Source organism: Giraffa tippelskirchi, chromosome 6 (genome assembly GCF_054371585.1).
Source record: "Giraffa tippelskirchi isolate mGirTip1 chromosome 6, T2T-mGirTip1v1.2.pri, whole genome shotgun sequence".
NCBI classification, from domain to species: domain Eukaryota; kingdom Metazoa; phylum Chordata; class Mammalia; order Artiodactyla; family Giraffidae; genus Giraffa; species Giraffa tippelskirchi.
This window is the reverse complement of record NC_137280.1, coordinates 133,845,630-133,865,151: the sequence shown is the minus strand read 5'-3', so window position 1 is coordinate 133,865,151 and position 19,522 is coordinate 133,845,630. Positions and strand designations below refer to the sequence as shown.

At 50.1% G+C, this 19,522-nt stretch overlaps 1 protein-coding gene across 13 annotated transcripts in view; it reads right to left on the bottom strand.

Moving 5' to 3' along the window:
• The window catches only part of PPARGC1B (PPARG coactivator 1 beta), a 155,124-nt gene that overhangs the window by 12,156 nt on the left and 123,446 nt on the right, over window positions 1-19,522 (bottom strand). For 8 of the 13 annotated variants that reach the window (XR_014055518.1, XM_081495740.1, XM_081495741.1 and 5 more), the window contains 6 exons: window positions 16,131-16,304; window positions 14,808-14,894; window positions 8,405-8,620; window positions 4,339-4,455; window positions 1,308-2,433; window positions 387-423 (listed from right to left, as the gene is read on the bottom strand). Coding sequence is in view for 11 of the 13 variants with exons in the window: in XM_081495740.1 (XP_081351866.1) it covers window positions 387-423; window positions 1,308-2,433; window positions 4,339-4,455; window positions 8,405-8,620; window positions 14,808-14,894; window positions 16,131-16,304 (1,757 nt within the window). In the remaining 2 variants the exon portion in view is untranslated. The remainder of the gene's footprint in view (window positions 1-386; window positions 424-1,307; window positions 2,434-4,338; window positions 4,456-8,404; window positions 8,621-14,807; window positions 14,895-16,130; window positions 16,305-19,522) is intronic. The other 5 variants (XR_014055519.1, XM_081495744.1, XM_081495745.1 and 2 more) reach the window with 2 other exon arrangements.

Sequence of the window (19,522 nt, the reverse complement as noted above, 5' to 3'; positions counted from 1 at the left end):
AATTCCCATCCTGGCTGTTAGAGGAATTCAAAGCTATATAGCTTTTAGGAGACACGGGAGAGATCTGAGGGAGGTGGAGACAGGGCAATAATTGTCAACCTCCTTATTTTACAATAGAACAGCTGAGGCCCAGAGAGGAGAAGACACTTGCCCAAAGCCACACAGCACTGTCAGTTTTTCCCCATGAAATTCTCCATCTCCTAGGCCTGCAGAGACCAGCTTATAAAACCAAACTGCCTACCAAGGAAACCCAGCTCCTGAGAACCCCACATGGTAATGAGGGCAGGGGTGTGGGACAGGATCAGGCTCAGGGACCAATGAGCCACCCTACAACCAACCAGATAAGGTCTCATGGAATAATAAGCCAACAATTTTCAGAAATCTACCTTTGAGACAAGGCCAGCATGAGGCACCTGGGAGAGTCTGAAAAGAAGACAAAACAGAGAAAAATAAGATTCTTCAACATGGCATTGCTAGAGAGGATGTTTCCCTCTGAACTGCATCAGTACCAAGCACAGCTTCTTTCAGGTATATGACCCAAAAGCCTCTGCCATTTTTAGGGATGAGCAGAAACAGCTCAAAACCTTCATTCCCCCAGACTCAGCAACATTTACAGCTGGCAGAGCTACTGCTTTTGCAGCGTTGATGGGTACTAGGGCAACCCCTTATGGCCGATCAGTATAGCGTGTGTGGTGAAGCATTCCCGCTTCCAAGGCCAGCATCTGTGGGCTCAGCCCCAAAGAGACACAGGACTAACTAGCTGACCTCTGTGCCTTTGTTTCTGTGTCTTAAAACAGGAATTACAACAGCACCCACCACATAGGTTTCCTATGAGGATCAATGGGGATAATCTGTATTAAGTCATAGACCAAGCCTGGCAGAGCAAGTGTAAAATAGATGACTGCTGTATTATTATCCCTACTCTTGTAACCATTTAAAATTCAACCTCATCGTGGAGCTGAATTTAGAGACTCACACTGTCCATCACACTGTTACCCAGGAAATCTTCTTTAGAGGACTCATCACAATTTGTAATTACTTTCCTTTCTTGCTCACTTTATGATTGCCCGTCTCCCCCACTGAAACACAAGTCCCAAGAACATGAGCATCTTGCTCCTTGTTCATTAAGGACGCCTGGCCCATGCATGATGAGAAACTCAGAGATGCTCAGGTGATTCCTGAAGGTCATTATACAGGAAGGGAAGTTGAGAGCCAGAGAGGGAGAGGGGTTTGCCAGTGGCTCCAGTACAGTGGGGTCAGCCACACCTCAGCCCCGCCCCCTCTCTCGGACCACCGACTCTGACTACCTCTGGAAGAGAGCCGCGGGCAACGGGGGTCCTCGTCTGTGTCCCCACACCCACTCTCACAGGGGCTCTCCAGAGCTGGGATCTGGGGTCCCTGCAGGAGCGGCTGGTCTTGGCCACTGTCCTCATCTGTGGGGCTGCCAGGTTCCCCCTCCACATCATAGGCTTCGGGGGCCAAGCGCGAGGGCAGAGGCCCCTGGGGCTCTGCAGGGACCATGGGCTCATCGGTGAACGTCAGCCAGGGGCCCAGCTCGGGGTTCAGTCTCCTGGAACGCCGTACGGGGCACACGGAGCTCTCCAGCTTCCTCCCCAGCTTCGTCCATGGCAGGCCGCGCCCTGGCCTTTTCCGGCCCCATTCCTCCTCGTCCTCTTCCTCTTTTTCTTCTTCCTCCTCCTCTTCTTCCTCATCTTCCTCCTCCGGCTGCAGCCTGGCTGACCGGCTGACATGCCCTTTCACCTGCAGCCGCAGAGGGCGCAGGCTGGGTCTGGGCCCCGAACTCTTGGGTGAAGGTGAGACCCTCACCTCCTCCACGGGGCCTGGGTGGCCGGCGGAGGCCTGGCTGTCCTTGGGCCGGGGCCGGGGCGTGAGGGAGGCGTAGACAGGCGTGGCCAGGCGGTAGGGTTTGCTGACATCGCAGAGGACATCTTGAGCCAGAAGTTCCCTCAAGATGGAGAACTCGGTCCAGGCGGCTTTGGAAGGGTGCTGGGACCGAGGCCGGGGTCTGACCTGCTTGGCGGGGCTGCTGCTGGGCTGGGGAGCTGGCTCTGGGGCCTGTGCGGGCAGCTTCCTCTGTGGGAGGCAGTAGGTGTGCATGTAGCGGATGAGTTGCACCATGGCCTGCATGTCCTCCTGGGAAACCTGGGTGCTGCGGTCTGTCCTGCCCAGCGCTGGTGAGTCCCCGGGGGAGGCTGGAGCCAGCTGGGTGTTTGGGCAGTCCTCGCCCGCCTCCTCATCTTCCTTGGTGGGGAGCTGGGGTCTCAGGGATGGTGGTGGCTGCAGGCCTCTATCCGGGGAGAGGGCTTTAGCCCGGGAGCAGGACGGTGCCGAGGTGAGGTGCTTGTGTAGCTCTGTGCAGCTCCGGCTCTGAGAGTGCGGAGTGGGGGCCTTCTTGTCTTGGGGGCCATCCATCTGGAGAGGGAAAGAGGCCAGAGTGAGGAGGGAGACCCGTATGGCTTCTCCCCGCTCCCCACACCTGCGCCACTGGCCAGGCCCAGCCTGTCTCTCCAGGATGATCACGCCGGGTCTCATTGCTCCATCCCCAGCTTCCAGCACAGAACCCGGCACGTGGCAGCACTCAGGGGATGAGGATGGAGGAACGGCCAGCCTCCTAACAGGGACCCCAGCTATGGATCCCGCCCTTCCCAGGTTTACCGCCAAAGCCTTGTTCTAACTACCCTGCTCCCCTGTGCGGAGCCCTCGGTGAGAGCGCCAAGAAGTACATTAGTGGCTGCCTGGGGCTGGGCGTGGGAACAGGGACTGACTGTAAATAGAGACACTGGGGATCTTCCTGGGAGGATGGAAATGTTCTAAAACTGGATTGTGGTCATGGCTGCACAACTCTGTAAGTTTATTAAAAAAAATCACTGAATCATACTTTCAAAACAGGTGCCTTTTATGGTATGTAAGTGGCACCTTTATAAAGCTCTTTAAAAGGAAAAAAAAAAATGTAGTAGCTTTCCAGTGCCCATGTAGTAAAGGGGAAGCCCCTGGCCAGGGGTGCTCTGCAACGTGGCCCAGGCAAATGCCCTCCCCAAACTTATCTGCCCTCACTCGTCCACACAGGGGCTCCACCCCCAGAGCAACCATCTCTCTGCTGAGGCCAGGCCAGCTGTTCTGCTGTCTCTTATGCCCCCTCCCCCGGCAATGCTTCCGAAACTTCCAGAGGGCAGGCTGGCTCACAGAGGGGCTTAGCTGCTGCCTCTTTCACAAAATGGAACATGAGGGATGGCCCTCTCTTTTGGGAGGTCAGCCAGGACAAGTAGGGAGGGGGCACAGCGAGAGGATCCATCCTCCTCCCCCACCTTTGGGGGGACCAGGAGTGGACAGGCTCCTACACTGAGCCACTGTCTGAGAAAGATGCCATCCTGAGTCTGCCTGGAGGGATGGGACTGTCCGCAGCAGTCCGTGACAACAGTGTCTGGGAACAAGAGGAAGGGCCAAGTGCAGGCTCTGAGTAACAGGAACACTGGGAAGTCGCCTTGGAAACCCCTCCTTGGAGGTCTCAGAAGATGGAGCCCAAGGAAGGAAAAGGACTTGCTTCCCTCCTGGATGTTCACGATGGCACTTTCAGCTCTCTGATGCGCCCCACCCCCAGGAGAAATTCAAACTCCTCCTTGTGGTCTCCGCGGAGGATATTATGCTGGGTTCTGTCACCTCATTAGAATAAGCTACCTGAGGGCAGGCCACAGCCTCCTTGTTCCCGCTCTAACTCAACATCTAAGACTGCCTGGAACACTGAGGTAGAGTTGGCTTTTTTTTTTTTTTTAATATTTATTTATTTGGCTGTGCTGGATTTTAGTTGAGGCATGTGGGATCTAGTTCCTTGACCAGATTGAATCTGGGGTACCTGCATTGGGAGCATGGACGCTGAGCCATTGGACCACCAGGGAAGTCCCTACAGTTGACTCTTGAACAAGACAGGGGTTCCATGCAGTGGAAAATTCACATGTGACTGATAGTCCTCAGTACCCACGGTTCCTCTGCAACTATGGATTCAATGAACTCAGATCCTGCAGTACTGTAGTATTTACTACAGACAAAAATCCACGTAGAAGTGGCCTTGTGCAGTTCAGACCCATGTAGTTCAAAGTCAACTGTACATGAAAAAGTCCAGGGCTCTTTCTAGAACCCCAGACCGACCCAGGTTTCAAGTAGTGTCCAGCACATCATCAACAAGGGTCGTGTGAGGAGCAAAGAATGAACTGTGAGTGTATTGAACTTGATGGCCTCTAACAAGAGTGGAAGGGTGCACCCCCTGCCCAGAGACCCTCCTGGAGGAGTCCTGGGTGGGTCTGGGGGCACGTGTAGACATACCTTGACACAAGGCCGCTGATTTCTGGACCTGAGGCCTGCCTGGCGCCATGCGGTCCCTTCCTTCTGGCTATCGGAGGTTGAGGTTGGGTAGGACGTGGCGAGAAGGAGTTTCTGCAGCTGCGGGAGAAGCAGATGGGAGAAGCCAGGGCTGAGCTGCAGCCAGAGACACAGGGAAGCACATCTCAGGGAGAAGCCCGGCCCGGAGCCAACCCCCCCGGGACTGACCACACTCTGACCCCGTCATCATGGGAGCATGGAAGAACACAGGGAGGGCACTTAATGACCTAGAATACATTAAGCACAGAAAGCAGGTTGTGTAGCAATGTCAAACACACACAAGAATCCCAGTAAAATGTAAAGTCGTCCTTTTCAGAGTTAATAACCCAAGAGGAATACCTATGATCTTCAGAAATCCAAACAGATCTTGGATGATGTCTACCCATGCTACCATTGAAATATGATGCACACACTTGATTGGGACACTCTACATCCGCTTGTATACACACACGCACACACATACACAATCTGGATGGTGAGGCCCACAATGTTTCTTTGGTGTAGGATTTTAGCTGATTTCCCTTTGTTCATTTTGCTGAATCATATTGTTTAGAAAACTGATTTTTTTACCTTAAACATGTTATACTTGGAAATGGTAAAATATACACATACCACAAATACTAATGGGTAGACAACTGGAAGCTAGTCTCCCTCCTGTCCAAGGTCCCAGAGGCAACTGCTATTAACCACTTTCTTGTGACCCTTTCCTGAGGTGGGACTCAAAAATACATACACACACAATACAAGAATGTATATATGTACACATCACCTCCAACCAAGCCAGCTGTTTTTACACAAGCGGAAGCATACTAAGCTGATGCTTGTCCGGCTTTTCCAATTTTTCTATAAAAGTTGATAAGCTTTTCACACTTCTACACCCAGAGGAAAGGTGCTCAATGTATTCCAGCCAACAAAGCAGGGAGCTGAGTGCACCTGGGGGTGTCGCTGGGGATCCTACCACAGCCAAAGGTGAGAACAAGTCAGGAAGCATGAGCGGTTTTTGTTATAGCACTGAGTGTTTCCTGAGGAGACATGACCCCCAGGTCATCCCAATGGGATTGCCAAGGGCCCAGGAACCAAAGAAAAGGCGACTCCCACTGCCCTAGGAGCTGGAGGAGCCACACCATTCTACCTAGACCCCAAACCAGCATGTGCATGTCTGTGATCCTCTGACATGGATAGGAAAAGATAGTCATACCAGAGCAAGGGACCTGGTTCTAACCCAGTTCAACCCAACTCACTGTGAGACCTTGGGTGAGTCCTTTCCTTTTCCTGGCCTTGCTTTCTCCAAGGTTGTAAGTGTGTATGGATGTGCGTGTACACGTGTGTGTGTGTAAAACAGGAGCAGACAGACTAAATAACTGGGTCTTTTTTGATTCAGGGGTCCCTCTAAGAATACAAGAGAAGCTGCTAGCCTCAGAAAACACACACGTATGCAGAGGTCCATGGGTTCTGCAGGTGGACTCTCTGGGACCTATGACTCCAGGTTAAGAATTTGTACAAATTCTCAGGGCCTTTCTAGAACTATGTTGGAATGTGGGGAGTCTAGATGGCAAGTCTGTTTCCTGTGTGCCTAGCACAGGGCCTGAAACAGTACAGTCTAAGGCATGTGAGGGAACAACCAACCGGTGACCAGCAGGGGGCGCTCTCTACCTCTCTACTCGGGTGTGGTCCCTCTGCAGAGTCCTATACAGAATTCCTCTTGTTACTACTGTAACTGTTACCACTGGGCTTCCCAGGTGGTGCAGTAGGAAAGAATCCACCTGGTATGCAGAAGACACAAGAGACGTAGGTTTGATCCCTGGGTTGGGATGATCCCCTGGAGAAGGAACTGGCAACCCACTCCAGTATTCTTGCCTGGAAAATTCCGTGGACGGAGGTGCCTGGTGGGCTATATAGTCCATGGGGTCACAAAGAGTCGGACGTGACTAAACGACTGAGCACACACGTGCTCACACACACGAAGTATTACTACTACTAATACTGGGCTTCCCTGGTGGCTCAGCTGGTAAAGAACTCGTCTGAAGTGCAGGAAACCCGGGTTCAATCCCTGGGTTGGGAAGATCCCCTGGAGAAGGGAACGGCTACCCACTCCAGTGTTCTGGCCTGGAGAATTCCATGGACTGTAAAGTCCACGAGGTAGAAAAGAGTTGGGCATGACTAAGTGACTTTCACTTTCACACTACTAATACTACTACTAACACCATGGCCATCGGTTGTGACTATCACTTAGATAGCATTTATTGAGCCATTTCTTTGTACCAAGCACTGTTCTAAGTGCTTTACATGTACGTATTATCTGCTGAACTCCTCCCAACCACCTTTGAGATAAGCACTACTATTAACCCCACCTTACAGACCAGGAAGCTGAGTCAGAGAGAGGCACAAGAGCATTCACTGGTGGGGCTGAGATTCAAACCCAAGAGGTCTGATTCTAATCAGAAAGGATGCTCGACCCTCATCACCCGGAGCCATAACATGAGACTGAACACACTCTGGAGTCTGGCATGCATAGGTGCTTATTAAATGTTCCACACTGCTTTGGGGAACATGAAGTCAGCAGGAGAGAGAGAAAGCGGTCCTGGACTAGGAGTCAGAAGACCTGGGTTCTAGCCCTTGCTGGCACGTCAACTTGTGTGATCCTGGGAGAGGCAAACTGGGCCTCAGTTTCTCCCGAGGTGCACTTTATGATCACCAAGGGCCTGTCCAGCTCTAACTGTCCACGACCGAAGATCCCTGCCACCTCCAACAGGCCCTGACTTTCCAACTAAGTCTCACCAGCCCTAGGAGTGCCAGTGACAAGGTAAGGAGCCCCAGACAGATGAGCTGGACTTCACAAGCCAGTACATCTGGGGTTCTGGCACCTTCAGCCTGCGACAAGAGCAACTGCTTTCAGCAACTTCTGAAATTCCTTTGGAATCTGAAAAGGCTGAGACCTTCTCCCCAGAAACCTGCAATGCCATGTGTACATTTCCACATTCCACGTAGATTCAGGTAGCATTTAACTTTTGCTGGTCAGAGTATGAACCGGTCCAACCTCTTTGGAGGGCAGGCTGGAAGTACTTGTCTAAACTGAAAAACCACATACATTAAGACCCAGGAATTTCTTTTCTAGGAATGGATCCACTTCCTCCTGGTGAAGGACACAGTCTAAAGCAATGGAACAATAAAGGAGTTGAAACAATGTACATATCCACCAACCAGAGGATTAGTTAAAGAAGTTATGGTACCTTCTTATGAGGGAACACTATGCAGCTGACAAAAAGGATAAAACAGAGCTACCTCTGCTCATCTGAAAGAGTTACCATGCCACAGAATTCACTGAGAAAATCGAGGTTTAGGCTGTGTGTAATGGAGGCTCCTTTTTGTCGTTAAAAAAAAAAAATAGAAGAAGAAAGTCACACAACAGATTAGTAACCATGGTTACATCTAGGGAAAGAAAAAGCCATTATGAGATGGGTAAGGAGGTTTTGCTTTTAACTCTCCATACTTCCTGCTTGAATTTTTCACTGTGTGTATATGTGTGAAAGAGTGAAAGTGAAAGTCAGTCGTTCAGTCATGTTCAACTCTTTGCAACCCCATGGACTGTAGCCCACCAGGTTCCTCTGTCCATGGGGATTCTCCAGGCAAGAATACTGGAGTGGGTTGCCACGCCCTTCCCTTCTCCAGGGGATCTCCTCAACCTAGGGATCAAACCCAGGCCTCCCAAACTGCAGGCAGATTCTTTATGTCTGAACCACCAAGGGTGTGTGGAAAATATTTGCATTTAATTTCAAGGTTTAACACACACTTAGGGTAAATCCATGAAATCCCAAAGGGCCTACAGAGTCACAGGCTAAGCCCAGGGAGGCTGCCCACCACCAGTCCAGGCTGTCTGCCCTGAACCTTGCCGGTGATGCACAGAGATCCCTGCAGGGGCTGGAGTTGGTTTCCCTGCACCCACCACCCGTACAACCACATACCACATCTCAGGCCACCACCATCACTTCAGTTGGAAACAGATTCTCACCAGCGAGAGCTCGTCCACCTCAAGGGCCGAGGCAGGGGGCCCCTCCAGAGAGGGGCTGGGGGGCGCAGAGGGGGGGACAGGTGATGCAGAAGCACAGGAGGGTGTGTCTCCATCATTCAGGGCTGGCAAGGCAGCCAGACTCACGACATCTTCAGGGATGTCATCCAGGGTTTTGGTGAGCGCTGCCAGGAGGGCCTCATTCTCATTGTCGATTATCTGCAGTGAGCAGAGAGGCAGAGAGGGGACACGGTTAGCCAATGCCTTGGGCTCAGAGACTTTGGGTAGAAATCTGCTCTGTACCTGCAGCTGCACCACCACCACCATCACCCTCCAACCAAACCTGCTCAGATCTCCCCAGTTTCCTGGGAAAGCAGATGCCCAAGAAATGTGCTGTGGACTCCAAGAATCAGAGATTTTCGAGCAGGCAGCAGGTGGTAACAGAAAGGGCCTTGGCTTGGGGTCACATGCTAATCAGGGGACGCCCATCCCTTCCTCCAAGGACAGTCACTTCATACCACAGCCTCCTGTGTCCAAACTCCTGGACACAGTACTGAGGCTGGTCTATGCCACTGGCAGCCCCAGGTCAGCCTCTCTGACCCTGGGGCCCAGACAGCTGGTAGAAAGACTGGAAGCTTCAAGGTTCAACCATGACAGTGATGAGCAGAGCAACAGGACAACAGCTACCATGCCCCTGTGGGTTCCCCAGACCTGCAGCCTCATTCACTCATGGACGGGCAGGGCAGTTAGTGTGGTGGCTAGGAGCTTGGGATCTGGGGCTGGGGTGGATCACAGATCTCACATTTACCAACTGTAACAACAGGACCTACTTCATAAGGTTATTGTCAAGGACTGAGTTAATATATGTAAGATGCTTGGAAAACAGTGCCTGGCACATAACAAACACTCATTACTACTATTACCATCACCACCACTGCTACTACTACTACTATGACTCGATGATGATGGTGATAAAGAAGGTGACGACGATAGTGGTGGGGGTGATGGTGATGATGATGGCTGCGGCGGTGGGCAATTCCTCCCCTCCCCTTCCCCCTCTTCCTTCTCCTAACACATGCGTACTACTACTCAGTGCTTGGCGATGATTGGAGACTGGTGATACAGACTGGTAGCTCATGGAGTTTACCCTCCAGTGGAGAAAAGAGTTAAACAGGGAAACAAAACTAGATCATTTCAGAGAGTGAGAAAGCCTGGGAAAAAAATAAAAGGAAGCTGTGATGCAGAACAAGAATGTGGTAAAGATGTATAGGCTATTTACAGCAGTCAAAGAAGGCTGCTCTGAGCAGCAAATACTGCAACTTAGGCTTGAAAGATGAGAAGGTACCAGCCAGGCAAAGAGCTGAGGAAAGACGATTCCAGGCAGAGAGAAAACCTAGTGCCAGGGCCAGGGACAAAGAGTTTGGCTGATGAAAGAAATAGAAAGGCTTTGTAAATACTGCCTCAGGTAAACCCCACAATAACCATTGTGGGGGTGGGGTTGTGGTTGTTCAGTCGCTCAGTCATTTCCAACTCTTTGTGACCCCATGGACTGCAGCACGCCAGGCTTCCCTGTCCTTCACCATCTCCCAGAGCTTGCTCAAACTCATGTCCATTGAGTCGGTGATGCCATCCAATCATCTCATCCTCTGTTGTTCCCTTCTCCTCCTGCCTTCAATCTTTCCCAGCATCACAGTCTTTTCTAAGGAGTCGACTCTTCGCGTCACATGGCCAAAGTATTGGAGCTTCAGCTTCAGCATCCGTCCTTCCAGTGAATATTCAGGATTGATTTCCTTTAGGATGGACTGGTTTGATCTCCTTGCAGTCCAAGAGATTCTCAAGAATCTTCTCCAACACCACAGTTCAAAAGCATCAAGTCTTTGATGCTCAGCCTTCTTTATGGTCCAGTTCACATATCCATACATGACTACTGGAAAAACCACAGCTTTGACTACAGATCTTTGTCAGCAAAAAGTCCACTATCACGTTAGATGGTGACTGCAGCCATGAAATTAAAAGAGGCTTGCTCCTTGGAAGAAAAACTATGACAAACCTAGATAGCATTAAAAAGGGAGATGGGGTACTATTCTAATTGCCATTTTGCATTTGAGGAAACTGAAGGTCATGGAAGTTGACCAACATGCCCTGGGTACATTTAATTCATTCACACAGCAAATCCGGGGCAGAGGCAGGGCTGACACAGAGCACAGCACACACAGATGAACTGACACGCTTCCTTCCCTGATGTCTCAGATCTCTGACATGAGGGTCAGCACGCACACTCCCAGCCCACCAGCCCTGCACGATGATCACCCTGCTTCCAGGTGAGGCACTGAGCGTCCCACTGAGTAAAGCCCAGCTACTGGGCTTGTTCTGGCAGGAGGCCTGTCTGTCACATGATGTCTTAACCAGCACTCTTTCCCATCCCAGGTCAGGCTGTTTATCCTTTCTTCAGGAAGTTCATCTGAAATACACATCCCCGTGACGGCCTTTTGGCTGCACTAAATCTGTTCCAGGCCTTGGAGCCAGAGCAATAGTTGAGTAATTCGAAGGGGGACATGCGGAGAAAAGAACAAATGTGGTTGTGACTTTGCAAGACAGCTAAGAATAAAAGAAAGGTCAAAGGAAGGTTTCAGTTTAGCCTGACCCGGGCCCCTGGGATTGGGGTCCAAGGGCAGGTCCAGGAACTCGGGTTCAGGAATGCAACAGGGCTCAAGTGGTGGCCCAAATCCCCATCCACAGACCGGACCCCCAAACCTGTGTTTCCAGGGCAATCTGTCCAGCCTGATGGGGAGTTAAGATCTTGGACCTGGGGCTCAAGGACCACTCTTGGGGTGGACTAGGGGGCACTCTACCACTGACAGGGTGACCTTGGGCAAGTCATTTACCATTTCTAAGCCTTGTAGCTTTGGGAGAAGACCTGATCCCCAGTCAGTTTCCCTCCAAGGGTTACTAGAGAGGCCAGTCTGGAGGCAGCCACACAAGGGCTCTGTGAATTTTTCCTCCTCCTAGCTCAGTGCCTGGGGCGTGGGAGGCTCCAGGCAGATTTAATGAATGGAAGAATGAGTGAACCAAACAATGAACTCTGACCACTGGGGAGATTAGAGTCTCAAAGAACCCATTCCAGAGGGAAGTTATTCAGAAGTCATTCAGTGTCATCAGCACTGGAAGGAAGGAGGGGTCCTGCTTTCACAGAGGAAAATGGCCCAGAGATATTCTGAATTATCACAAGTATCAGAGCTGGAGGGGCCCGCAGGGGTCACACAGTGACCAGGGAAGTCAAACACGCAGCTTGTGTGCTACTGGCCCCATCCCTCATGCCCCCACACCCTTTCTTAACACAACCCTCCAGGCAACACTGTGGATCATCTGGGTTGGAACTCACAAGGAAGCCTCTTTGCCATTCTTTTTGGGGTGGGGGGAATGAAGGTCCAGGAGAGACTTGCCAAGATCACACAGCAATTTGGGAGGTGGTAGGGAGGATGGTCAAGGACTTACTAGGTACTAGGCATGGGGCTGAAATGAATACCAGATGGTAGAGACCTCCAAGGAGCCCCAGCAGGTTAGGCAAAAACAAAATGACTAACAGAAGGCCTTCCCACTCGGTCCTCAGCCCTCCCTCGGCAGCTCCAGCTCGGAACAGCCAGGCAGGACTGGGGGTCCTGACCCCTGCTGGGAAGAAAGTCCGGCCCTGCCCTCGGCATGGTCCCACCTGCACCCTAGGATAATACATCACAGGGAGCCACGCCGCCCCTCTCCTCTTCCTAGGCCCATTAGCTCAGCTCTCCCAGCTCTGCTTAGAAACGGAGTGCAAATTAATGGAGAGTTAATCAGCTGAGGAAGGGATATTAATAGGCTCGGCCCCACCCCCAACCTTCCTGAGCACTCTGAGGCTGGAGAAAAAGGAACCTTCAAGAAACCAGAGGGAGAACCTTCACTCTGAGCACCTAGAGGGGCTTGAGGGAATGACAACAGAACAGAGTTCAGGCTCCCAGGGCCAGAAGAACAAGATCGTCCCCCGTTCACTGCGGTGCAGGAAACCTAGGAAGTCAGTTTCCCTTCCTTTTTTCTGGGAGTAGGTCCACAGATGTCATCCAAGTCTAAAAGGACCCACTGGCTCTCTCCCTACAACAGATTAAGGACTGCTGATCTAATCCGTGCTGTTTTCTCATTTCTCACCCAGGGAAACTGAGGCCCAACAGGGAGGAGCTGATAGCCCAAGTCACACAGCACATGGAGACAGAACCAAACGCCTGCTTCCTCCAAAAATGTTTACTAAGTTTAGCCTACTGTGGCCCTGGCACCGGTACTCTGGGCACACAAACAGAAGGTACTGTCCCTGCCTCCAGGGGCAGTTGTCAGCTCTTGTAAGGATAGCTGTTCTCCACTCTCCCGGTCTGTTTCCATAGCAATGGTGTCACCTGACTTGTGAGAACATGGCTCTGATACAAGGCAGCGTGGCTATACGACTGCCACTGGTCAAATGAGGACTCTGTCCAGTCAGTGGCAGGAGCGTATTAGAACCTCTGGGCTCTGAATTCCAGCTCAAGGACTTCGGAATGGGTCATGTCTGGTCCTTGGCAGGAAAGAAAACACTGCAATCAGTTTCTTCATTCAACACCTATGACTGAATCTTTTCAATTCAATGTGCCAGGGCCTCACAGAAGAACAAAATACTGCTTGTCCTCAAGGAGCTTGAATTCTGAAAGTCACATGCACGCACAGGATGGGAGCCCAGAGAGGAAGTGACTGACCACTTGCCTTAGGAAGAGCTAACATGAGAGCTGGGTGTTGAAAGATGTATTCATATAAATATTCTTTTAAGCCCAAAGAAAGTGCTGGTCTCTGTGCACAGCCTGGGACCATGACAATTTACAGTGCTGTATCAGCCCCCAAGCTCCAGGGGTGAAGAGGGGATCGGGGAGGAATCAGGCACTGATCACGTAAGAGGGGCACCTGAGTGTGGTGGGTGGCGCAGGTTATGGAATGCAGGGCGTGAAGGGGAGAGAGGCAGGTTATGCAGAGTTCTGCCACAGTCCTGACCATCTCTGAAGATTCTTCTGCCTTCCTTGCTGTGCAAAGAGCCCAAGGTCCACACCAGGTTGACTTATGTCTGAGGCCATTTCATGCACATAGTAGGCTCCTGGCAGGAGCTTACTAGTGGGTCTGGCCAGTCTCTGAGTAGGTGGGGCCTGTACAGTTTAGGTGGTGATGGTCTTTAAGTTGCTAAGTGAAAGTCGCTCAGTTGTGTCCAACTCTTTGCGACCCCATGGACTATACAGTCCATGGAATTCTCTAGGCCAGAACACTGGAGTGGGTGGCCTTTCCCTTCTCCAGGGGATCTTCCCAACCCAGGTCTCTCTCGTTGCAGGCGGATTCTTTACCAGTTGAGCCACAGGGAATCCCAAGAACACTGGAGTGGGTAGCCTATCCCTTCTCCAGCGGATCTTCCCAACCCAGGAATCAAACCAGGGTCTCCTGCACTGCAGGCAGATTCTTTACCAACTGAGCTATCAGCGATAGTCTTTAGGGAGCATCCAAATCCCTCTCGCTCATCAGTTTTCTATAACCTGAAACTGTTTCCTGGAAGTTGGCCCTGCTCTGAGGGAGGGAATAGCAGAGCGTAGTTTACCCCATTGTTGTGAGAAAGAATGGAGGTGCTGGAAGGAGCCAGAACCAGAGCCCAGTCCTGCTGATCCTCACAGGGTTGGCAGAGAGGTTATACAACAGCGAGGGGGTTGGGTTCCTGCATTAGAGTAAACACACTGACTGCTTCCTAACTGTGTGGCCTTGGGCAAGTTACTTAACCTCTCTGAGCATCACTTTTCTCATCTGTAAAATGGATTACTGATAGTTTTTCACTGATAGGTTAGAATAATCTTGAGGAAAATCCAACTCCTTCCTTGGTGGCTCAAATGGTAAAGAATTTGCTTGCAATGCAGGAATCCCAGATTCTATCCCTGGGTCAGGAAGTTCCCATGGAGAAGGGCATGGCAACCCACTCCAGTCTTCTTGCCTGGAGAATTCAATGGACATAGGAGCCTGGTAGGTTACAGACAATGGGGTTGCAAAAAGTCGGACACAGCTGAGCAGCTATCACTTTCACTAACATGACCGAGAAGAGCATGCATAATCTGGCCCCTGCCTAGCCCATCCCCACCCCCCAACTATTTCCTGACACTTTCCCTTTAGCTACTGCCCTCCAGCCCTTCAGTCCCCAACACAGCAAGCTTTCCTGCTTCCTGGCTCTGGGATCATCATGAGGCTCCTCTTTCTCCTCCTTCAGTTGAAGCATCTCCTCTTAGAAAAGACTTTCCTAACCACCCAGTTTCTTCAGACACTCTTCTCATCCCAGGTTTATTCTTATTGTGCCCATGTCCCTAGTGACCACTGTTTGTCTATGTATTACCTGATCTAGGGTCAGTCTTCCCTCTAGACCGTAGAGTCCACTGTTGAATGCAGTGTCTGACACACATAGGGAGCTCCATAAACATTTCTAGAAGGAATGATACAATTTGTCAGGAGAACTATTTGAGATGATGCTCATGGCACACTGACTTGGCATATGGTATGTTATTATTGTTGTTATTGTTATTGCTATTATTATTATTATATTGTCAGACAGGCACAGGAAGATACGCATTCTTCCTCCAATGTTTATAGAGGAGCATATTTCAAGGGAAGAATAATAACTCCAAATGTACTCATTATCCAGCTTCAATGTGGCCAATCTTATTTTACCTATTACTCTCCATGCCACACGCCCACACATGCAAATGCATGCAGGGATTGCTTTATTCTGAAGCAAATCCCAGACATCACATTATCCCACATTAGAGGCCTTCTTAAAGGAAACATACCTCCAAAACTGGGGCTCACAGGGGAAGAGGCATAGATATGCACTGCAGTTCTTGGCATTGGTTCTTTTTAAAGACCCTCTATGGGAGGGGAGGGAGGCTCAAGGAGAGGATATATATATAATTATGACTGATTTGCATTGTTGTATGGCAGAAATCAACACAACATGGTAAAGCAATTATCCTCCAATTTAAAAATTGAAAAAAAAAATAAAGAAAATAAAGAAAAAGCAAATAAATAAATAACCTCTAGGCACCAATGGAAATATGGAGATAAATATACTCCTATCTGAGAGTTGTTAATAAAATTAAATCAGTGAATATACACACGCAGGGACAGTCCTGCCACAGAGTCATTCCCATTATGGTGTCAGTCATTATGGCATCAGCATGGTTCTAAAGCTCTGGCTTAGGAGGCAGGCAAACTGGGTTTCAATCTAGTTCAGCTACTGAAAAGGCAAATCGCCCTAGGCATGTAACTAAAGTTCTCCAAGCATCAGTTTCCTTGTCTGTAAAATGGGGAGATAATCTCACTTGCTTCAGAGAGTGGGAATGAGAGTTCAGTGGGATCATTCAAGGAAGGGAGGAACTCACTCTGGCTCACAGAGAGACTCGGTTCTGACTAGGGGCATGGAGAAAGCAGCTCTTCCCAGTCTCCACTTCCCAGAGGCGATAATACTGCCTCTGAGAGAGCGAGAGCTGCTCAAGACCAAATGCAGACCCAGGACGAAAGACGGGGTCCCAATAGCTGTAGTGGATGAAGAGACTTCTTTGCATGAGCAAGTGAAGAAGAAGGTGACTCAGGGCAGAGCCAGGCTTTCAGGGGCAGAGAGAGGCATGGTGAGGCAGACGGTGGTGAGGTTCGGAGGGCATACCTGGAAGAGCTCCGAGTCATCAGGGCTGTACTCGCTGGGGTCGGTTTCGGTGTTCTCCGGGCACCACTGCAGCTCCTCAAAGCAGGTGGCTGAGTCAAAGTCGCTGGCATCCAGCTGGGAGAGGTCGAGCTCAGGAAAGTCAGCGCAGAGTTGCTCCTCCCCAGATCCCCCACCCTGAGGAGACAGGTAGGAAGGAGGTGGGTCAGAGCTGAGCCTGGCTAGACCCAAGAAAGGACCCTCCTACTCAGGATGCTGCCAGTCTGAACCCTTGGCTGCATTTGTCTAGGGCCTGATTTTGCCAAGTGACCAAGAAATGAAAAGATCTACCTCATCCTCTTGCAACTGTTGAACCTATCAGGAGGTAGGTCAGGACCTAGCATTACAAATGCCCCTGCCTGCTATATCTTCCCTCCTCCTCCATACTCCTATACATCCCTCAAAGCCCTGCCCACATAGGGCCTCTTTTCTCTTCCCAGAAATGTTTGGTTGAAAACTTGATTACAATCTGTAAATAGAGATCTACTCCTTTCTATAACTGTTCCCATTTGAAAGGAGATTTCTAGAAGGCAACAATCCTTCTATATGAATAATGAAACAACAAAAAGCAAGAACTGACATCATTGAGTGATTGCTGCGTTCTAGAAAAACATTCACCCAGGTTCCCAGAAATAACTGTCATGTTTAAAAGGGTAGAAGATCACCCATCAGCAGACAATAGGTAAGTAAACCTATAACCATCTATATCATGGAATATTACAGTGCTGTTGAAAAGAATGAGGGTATTATGTATGTTCTCCACATCATGTTAAATCTAAACTGCAGAACATTGGCAGGTAAAATACTATCCCACATGTGTAAAACAAATGAGACAGACTCAAGCCATACACTGTTCATGATAACATATATGAGAATACAGTGCCAATACATAGGAGGTCTAGAAGGCTATAAGTGGTGGGTGGGGTAGAAGAGAGTCAGGAAGGACCTGGTAACAGCACCGACTGAACCAGTGCTTCTCAGAGTGTGGTCCAGGACCAGCAGGGGCAGCACCACCTGGGAACCTGATGGAAACAATGCAAATTCTCAGGCCTAACCCAGACAACAGACTCAGAAAGTGATCACTTTCACACCCTGGTCTCCCAGATTTAACAGCTACCAAGGGACTTCCCTGGGGATCCAGTGGTTAAGACTCCAAGCTTCCAATGCAAGGGATATGGGTTCAATCCCTGGTCAGGGAATTAAGATCCTGCATGCCACTGGGAGCAATCAAGAAATTAAAAAACAAACAAACAAACAAACAAAAAAACAGGTACCAATAGAAGGGCTGCCTTGCAGATTCAGAAACAGCCTGAGGTAGGGGAGGCTGACACAGAAACAGGATACCATAGGCGCTGGGGTCCAGCGTCTATGAATCACAATCCGCATGCACCAGCTGTGACATCTTGGGCAAGTCCCTTCACCTCTTTGAAGCTCAACTATCTCATCTGTAAAATGGGACAATAACGCTTGTCTCATACAGTTAATATTAAATGAGGCAATGCTATAACTTGGCTTGGTAAGTGCTCAATAAATGGTAGCAAGCAGGAATGGTTACAAATTTTAAAAAATAATATAAAACAGCAGAGTTTCATGGCAGGCAGAGGTGGGTGGAACCTCCTTTGAGAACAGAAACAGGCCTGCGTGACACTGAAGAGAAATAGATTTTATCCAGGCCTTTTCCTTAATTGTTACCACTTACTAGGCCTCATAAATTATGAATAAATGTATATTATTAGCTCAACTTGACACAGGAAAAAGGCTTTTATCCGAATTTGGGTCAAATGTCTTAATTGGCATTTTGCAAGAATCCTGTACACCCGGGCAGCAGCCAGGCTGGTTCTCGCAAGCGACCAGTCCCTGCTTTCAGGCCAGGTAGCACGTGCCCAGAGAGTGCAACTCCAGGGACACTCCCAACCAGGCCTGCCCTCTATCTGCCCGGTCTTCCTCCAAGCCACATGTGTGCAACACTCATGAGAATTAAGCCCTGTGTCACTCGGTGAGGATTCTCAGCCACCTCCTGGGGCTGCCTCCTCCTCCCCTACTGAGTTGGCTCATGGGGGTACAGTGATCTTGCCTGTTCTAAATGGACGTTTGGTTTGTTTTCAGTTTGGGGCTGTGATGAACAAGCCTACAGTATTGTGTACAAGTCTTTGGGTGATAAAGACTCGTACATCATACAATTTTCTCTCTCGGGTGAATATCTAGGAGTAGAATTGCTCGGTCATATGGTAAGTGTGTGTGTGCGCGTGCTCAGCTGTGTACGACTCTTTGCAACCCTATGGACTGTAGCCCGCCAGGCTCCTCATCCGTGGAATTCTCCAGGCAAGAGTACTGGAGTAGATTGCTATTCCCTTCTCCAAAGCGTCGGTGCAACTTGATAAAACCTACAGAACTGCTCTCCAAAGTGGTTGTGCCACTGCACACTCCCATAGGCTATATGGAAGTTCCTATTGTTCCATGCCCTCACTCGCACTTGGCTTTGTCAGTATTTAAATGAGCCATGCATGATAGCGGGGGCTTGCAAACATTTATTAAATGCTACTATGAGGCAGGCCCTGTGATGTATAAGACTCAATGCTTTCCTTCGTGATTTGTTATCTCAGTGGGAAAAGAAAATACATACATATTTCATTACAGATTGTGTTAGTGCCACAATGGAAACAAACCAGGTGCACTGATGGAGGACAAGAGAGGGAGGGGAACCTACTTAGATGGGGTTGACCAAAGGCTTTCTGGAGAAGCCAACGTCTGGTTTGAGACATGAAGGAGGAGCCAGGCAGTTGAAGATGTGGAGAAGGTTTCAGGCAGAGATCCAGATAGGGACCAAGTCTAGAGCGTCGGGCACTGACCACAGGCCAGTGAGGCTGCAGCTCAGCCCTGGAGTAGGGGGAGGGAGAGGATGCCTTCAGAGAGGCAGTGGAGGCCAGCTCAGGTAGGAACTGGATGGATTTGGGTCTTATGCCAAGTGTGATGAGAGTGGTGGCACTAGTGGTAAAGAACCCGCCTGCCAATGCAGGTGACATGAGAGATGTGGGTTCGATCCCAGGGTTGGAAGACATCCTGGAGGGAGACATGGTAACCCACTCCAGTATTCTTGCCTGGACAATCCCCATGGACAGAGGAGCCTGGCGGGCTACAGTCCATAAGGTTGCAAAGATTCGGACACAACCGAGGTGACTTAGCACACAAACATGCACGTGGTGGGCGTGGGGCCAGTGTAGAAGCAAGCAGATGGGCTAGGCTGACTAGTATCCAGTAGAGACTCAGGCGAGAGGGCTGGGAGAACAGCACTGAGGGCCTGGGGAGCAGGAGGAAAGGCCAAAAGCAGAGACACAAAGATGCTGGGCAACCAGCAC